This window comes from Trachymyrmex cornetzi, unplaced genomic scaffold, assembly GCF_001594075.2.
Source record: "Trachymyrmex cornetzi isolate Tcor2-1 unplaced genomic scaffold, Tcor1.1 scaffold1393, whole genome shotgun sequence".
NCBI lineage: Eukaryota > Metazoa > Arthropoda > Insecta > Hymenoptera > Formicidae > Trachymyrmex > Trachymyrmex cornetzi.
Window position 1 is genome coordinate 17,507 of NW_017295975.1, and position 6,247 is coordinate 23,753.

At 45.6% G+C, this 6,247-nt stretch overlaps 1 protein-coding gene across 1 annotated transcript; it reads right to left on the minus strand.

The window, feature by feature from the left end:
- Positions 1-1,625: 1,625 nt before the first annotated feature.
- Positions 1,626-3,999, minus strand: LOC108771118 (uncharacterized). Its single transcript, XM_018523022.1, has 4 exons — positions 3,484-3,999; positions 3,039-3,378; positions 1,878-2,792; positions 1,626-1,759 (listed from the first exon to the last, which is right to left on the minus strand). The coding sequence occupies exons 1-4, from the start codon at positions 3,748-3,750 to the stop codon at positions 1,626-1,628; spliced, it is 1,656 nt and encodes a 551-aa protein (XP_018378524.1). The 5' UTR covers positions 3,751-3,999.
- Positions 4,000-6,247: the final 2,248 nt, after the last annotated feature.

Here is a 6,247-nt window from a genome sequence, read left to right on the forward strand (position 1 = left end):
ATTTCTTACTCTTACTTCTTACTCCGTGTATTGTAGACGACACCTAAAGCCTATTCTACAATTACGTAAGCGTAGTTGTAAGTGATTGTAGTTGTAAGAATTGATCAATCACAGTTGAATGTTCTTCTCATATTCGATAGATTGATTGATCAATTCTTACAACTACAACTATTTACAACTACACTCACGCAATTGTAGAATGGGCTTAACGCGACGCGAACATCTAATCGCCATATTGGTTCCGGTGACGCGAACGTATTGGAGCACGTTGGAATGAACAGGAGCATATTGGAGCGTGCGACGCGAACAAACCTTGTAGGTAACCACACACTGAAATAACAGACAATCGAAGATCTCGCATATATACATGTGTCCAAAAATTTCTAATGTATGTACAGTTTCAAACGAAGATCGCGGTCCGCGAAGGGAACCGAATGACTAAAAAATCCTGCGAGTCCTCTCGTACTTGCGATAAAAAATTTTCTTCTTCGTCCCTGGGTCCTGTGAAAAATCTAAAAGAACGAGAGCGATGTCTGATATCATTGACGATAAAAATAATAATTCGAAGAGATAACGGTCCCGGAAGCGTTTCAAATAATGGCAAACACCCGCGCGATCGCTCGTACCTGCGTTCGAAAATTTCTTACGCTTGTTCCAGTCCGGAACCAAAATGGAAAAGGTCTTATGGAATATATCTGAGACTACAGACGCATAAAAAAAAATAATTCGTTGAGATCGTGTTATTAAAGTTATTTTATTGAATGTACTAATAAAATTGAAGTGACTGTTCAACTCGGCGGTGAGGGGGCTTTGTGCGACTCGCTCACTGGCTCGAGTTTCCACGTCGTTTCCACGTCGTTTCCACGGGAAGAATGCGTCGTGAATACGTGGTCGAGAAATAAGAAACACTTTCTCTGAGTTACTATAAGATTTAATCACCTCGTGTGCGGACGGTTGGTTACAGACATATTGAAACGGAAGATTTTTCACTGATTTTCGCGCACGTTGTAGAGCACGTGCGTTCTTCTTCTTCTTCTTCTTCTTCCTAATATTTGGCCAGGCAGCCAACCAGGCTGAAACTAGGCCATTGAGGTCTGTATATCTGGTTGTTAAACGCTAAAAGGTTGCCGACTTGTTGTGATGACGCGCAATCTCGATATCCCCCCCCCCATCACCAGACGCCTGCTACCACCCAACGGTGAGTCGCGCGCCAAAGGAGAAGGGAAGGGGAAAAAATATAGAATAGCTAAAAGAAAAGCTCGTTGGCCTTCATGAATGCCAAGAGCAGGCGACATAGTTTGGGAGAAGGGGAACGAAGGGCCGGGAGGAGGTTCGGGGAAGGATCAGGGAATTTCTGCGCTATGTAATTTCTTATAGGAGATGAATTAGAATTGAAGGTTTCGCAATGAAATATGAGGTGATTGATTGATTGTCGGGGATCACCACAGGGACATGCAGGAGACTCCACCATGTTGACCCTATGGAGGCTTTCGTTGACGTTTATATGATTTGACCTCAGACGGTTAATCATTACAATTTCGTTTCTTGATAAGTTGGCTCCATGGAACCATGTTTTGTTAGATGAAGCGTTATAAAAATTTTCATAGTACAGAGTGCCTTTGGATTTAGAAATGATCTTCATGCTTTCTTCGGATTGTCTTTTTGCTTGTTCGGTAGATTCCGTGAGAAGGGATCTTGAAGGGGGGTTTGTATCCCTCTATGGCTGCTTGTTTGGCCGCAGCATCTGTAGATTCGTTGCCTGGGATCCCGACGTGAGCAGGCACCCAGAAAAATATAATTTCCTTATCTTGCTTGGTAATGTTAAGATAAGCTTGTTTAATGTAATAGATTATGTAGTTGGGCCCTAGTGGAGTTACTGAGTGCCTCCAATGCACTTTCGGAATCTGAAAAGATGACGTTCTTCTTAGTGTTAAGATCTCCGATTAGCTGGATGGCTTGGAGGATGGCCCATAGTTCCGCCGAAAAAACTGAAGTTTCAGGGGGTAATTTATGCTTTACTGTTCCCTCCATGTCAGGCGTGAAAACCGCTGCTCCCATCACGCCGTCTAGATTCTTTGATCCGTCAGTGTACCAGGAGACGGCGTTTTGTCTGTAATTAAAGGATTTGTGATAGAAATCCGCCTTAGTCAAGCTAGGGTTATCCTTCTTGTTGCAGCCCTTTAAGTCGTTGATGTAATTTATTTGTAGAGTAAGGACCTCGTAGGAGTGCCAGAAAGCGGGTGGGTAGGTGGATCGATGGATAATGCTCTTTTCTCCACGACTAGTTACATAATGCTTGAATAATCTGGATTTGCTGATGGCGTCGATCCTACAGTTTTTTCTGGTAACCGCTATCTCCATCTCCTCCAGGGAACGGTATACCAAGCTGAACCTACTTGCCATGGCCTTGTAAATGAATCTTGAAGTATTTAGATTGAGCCTAATGTCAAAGCTGATTTCTTTTGCTTCAGCTAACATAACATTGATCGGCGTAGAAATGCGATATCCCATAGCTCCCCTAATCACTCTATACTGGAAACGCACCAGTTTGAGATAATTCGGCGCAGAAGAGGACCAAGTGAAATAGCGACACCCATATTCAACCGCACTGCGAAAGATGGATCTATACAGTAGATCACTGAGCAGAAGACCCGGATGGGAGCCCCAGGTAACACCCGACAAGGTAGCCATGATGCGAGAGATTTTTTTGCCTTTTTCAATGAGGTATTTAAGATGGTGGCCACCCTTAAGGCTGGAATCCAGAATAACCCCCAAGAAGCGCTGAAAATGAACTCTAGGGACCTGATTCTCATTAATTACTAATTTTGATGAAGTTTTTTTTCCGGGTCCTTGTGAAAAGCAAATCCAGCTAGACTTGCCCGGGGATAATTCCAGATTTCTATATTTAAGATATTCGTACAGTTTGTTGAGTGAAACCTGAATCGACTCAGCAGCAATCCTCGGGTCCCTATGTGTGGAGTAGAGCACCACGTCATCTGCGTATTGCAGAAATCGAGTGTCAGGATGCAAATGCTGGCCCAAATTCCTGAGATAGATGTCAAATAGCAGAGGGCTCAGAGTCGAACCTTGTGGGATGCCTTTGTATGCCATATAAGGTCCTTGAGATTCACCGTCGACTACAAAAAACATGGTTCTGATGCTAATCAGGTTCTCCACAAATTTCCTGAAGAGAGCTGGAACTCCTATATCTTTCAGATCCTCCAAGAGAATATACGGATCCACGTTGTCGAACGCACTTGTAATGTCCAAAAAGGCCGCGACCGTGACGGAATGTTCGTAGAAGCCAGTTCTGATTGCTGTTGTAAGAGCGGCTAGGTTGTCGTCGCAGCTCCTGAAAGGCCTGAAGCCAGCCTGAGCCTGAGGAAGAATCGGGTTAGATTCCACAAACCATCTCAGCCTCTGATAAAGAATTCGCTCCATAAGTTTGCAGACACACGACATAAGCGAGATGGGTCTAACCGCCTTATTGCCAGGCTGAGGAATGAGTATAACCAGCGAGGTTTTCCATGAGTCTGGGAATATTTCCCGGGAAAAAATTTCGTTGAACATAGATAACAAATACGTCTCGTGTTCCATGGGCAGCTGATCCAGCATCTTGTAGCAAACTTGGTCCAGTCCGGGCGCGGAGTTTTTTCTGGAAGAGATTTTTGCTCTCCGGTATTCGCTCATGGTCAGGGGGTCGTCCAGCCCAGCATGTGTACTTGTGTTTTTCTCGTCCTCCGATTTCATGTCTGTCAAGGTTTTGGATCTATTGCAAAAGGACGACGGAGGACACAGTTTAGAGATAGCTTCCAAGGCAATTCGTGTGTGTTCTTGCTGCGGGGAGTCCTGTTGTGACGCCCTTCTCTTGAAACTTTTAATCAAGGCCCAAATCTGACTGGTAGGAGTCCTTGCGTTGAAACCATTCACAAGGTTGCGCCATCCTCTTCTCTTTTGTTCTAGGAGTACCCTGGCGCAATTCAAGCGAGCCCTGCGAAATTCTTGATGGTTCTCCTCGGAGGGGGCGGACAGAAACTCTCTAATGGCCTTCTTTCAATCGCGAACCGCTTTGGAGCAGATCTCATTCCACCAAGGTGGAAGTTCTAATTTTTTTATTTGTACAGAGGTGCGTGGAAGGCGCTTGCTCTCCGGGAGGAAGCTCCTGGCCGCCTCAAGGCTATTGTTAGTAAAAGCGTCATAGCGACCTAATAAATCATCTCCAACTTGAGCGGGAAGATCCTTAGTGGTAGAGAGCAGGATCCGAAACAGATCCTGACACATTTCTTTAGATAATGGAATTTTATAATAAAATTTTTTTTTAAAGCAAGCTTGAATACCGATTGTCGTGATGACGGGAAAGTGGTCACTACCGAGAGTATCGGAGTTTGTTGTGGTGCTGCACAGAGGTGCCAAGGAGGGAGAAGCCAGAACTAGATCTATAGTTGAAGTAGCGGCTGATGAGGTTCTCACAAAGGTTGGCGCTTTATCATTGAGTATGAACAAGTCATATTCTCCAATGATCTGGTGAAGGGTCCTTCCCGAATTAGAATATGTCCTAGAGCCCCATGCCGGGTGATGAGCATTGAGATCTCCCAGGATGATAAGGTTCTTGTAACCTTGCAGGCTATTGAGTAGAGATCTGAAGAAGGAAGCGGGAGTTCTTTGCCCGGGGTGTCGGTAGACATTGACGATAATCACCGGTTCGGAAGTCAGGCATTCAATTCTGACCACGTTGAATTCTACTGATGGGTGTTCAGTATTCTGAAGGACAACGAGCTCAGACTTGATATCCGCTCTTACTAGTGTGCATAAATCTCGGTCTCCTGGATGAGTTATATCTTTCCTATATGCGTTAAAACCTTTGATATTGAAAGCATTATTGTTTTTAAGCAAGGTTTCTTGGATGCATAGAACGTGATAATCCTTTGCTATTGAAAGCAGTGAGGGAAGTCCACTTCTAATTCCATAACTATTCCATTGAAAAATGCTGAAATGTTTGTGAGATGCGCTGTTCCTCGGAGCTGCGCCCCTGCCACCCCCGCGGCGCCGGCAAGCCGGCGAGGGAGGCGGCGATACCGCCACCGGTTCTCAATCCGCCAAGCCGCCGCGCGACAGCGGCGAAGACAAGGGACCACGCAGGCTACGCGGGATGTCACTAGCCTGATTGGCATTATTGCGTGAAGTGTGTGATTTAGTTCCGAAAATTGTAATTGCAATCCGATTCATAATCGTAATCAAATGCAGAGCTTCGAACCTATTGTTATAATCGTTGATGACATGGGGGGTTCCGGGAGAATCTCTCGCCTCTCTCTCAGGCTGAGAAGCGAAGGAAGAAGATTGGAAAAAGTATTTGCCAAGAATTTTGAGGAGCCTAAAAATGTCGCTAAGAGCGCCGGTGAAGTTGTTATTCTGGAAGTGTGAAAAGATTCCAGTTGCCATGGCAAGCAACTCAGCAAAATCCAGCTTGTCTTTCGCCTTACCTGCGTACGTACCTTGAGGTTCTGACCATTTGGAGGAGTAATTAGAGAAGGCTACGCCGTTACCGGAATTGCACGAGGCCCGACCGTTAGCCTCGATGAGAACCCGACGGTGAGCCCCGTCGTCATAGTCACCTTGAAGCGTGCTGGGTTGAGTCACGTATCTGTGAGATGTGGGCGCCGATGCTGACGTCGTCGTCGGCGTATTCCCTCTGCGGTAGATCTGCTTGTTTCTTTGTGACTGTGGTTGTGATTGACTCTGAGATTTTAGGATTTCAGCATATGAGCGATGCACGTTTTCAGGTTCTTCATTACCTAGAAGTTTAAATCTGTTAGAGTTTTCGAAGTAAGCCTCCTTACCGCGAGGAAGATTGGGAAAGTTGTTCGTGTTATTTCTCAGTGATGCGTTGGAAGGTGAAGAAGAGGGTTTCCAACCTTTTTCAACCCATATTCTTGCATCCGCTATGGAAATATTTTCCACAGCTGCGAGGCTGACTATAGTGCGTTGCTTAACAATCATTGGACAGTTTTGATTGTTGGCCCAGTGGTCACCTTGGCAATTGATGCATCTGGGGCTCTCCCCCTGCATACGACACGGCTGATCTGCATTGTTATCATCGCTGCTGTCGTGCTTGTCTTCACCACAATGCAAACATCTTGGAGTGCTCTTGCACGAGCCGCTTACGTGCCCGACTCTGTGGCAGAGATGGCAGATTCTCGGTAGTGGAATATAAGGACGAACCTCATGCCTGACCTTAAAACAGAAAGAT

What these genes read in the sequence shown, in the direction of transcription:
- LOC108771118 (XM_018523022.1), bottom strand. Translation starts at nt 3,750, where the DNA reads ATGAAATCGGAGGACGAGAAAAACACAAGTACACATGCTGGGCTGGAC. An exon ending in CATCTATCTCAGGAATTTGG is followed by an intron (nt 2,793 to 3,038) that starts GCCAGCATTTGC and finishes AGGTCCCTAGAG; the next exon opens with TTCATTTTCAGCGCTTCTTG. An exon ending in AAGTGCATTGGAGGCACTCA is followed by an intron (nt 1,760 to 1,877) that starts GTAACTCCACTA and finishes TCGGGATCCCAG; the next exon opens with GCAACGAATCTACAGATGCT.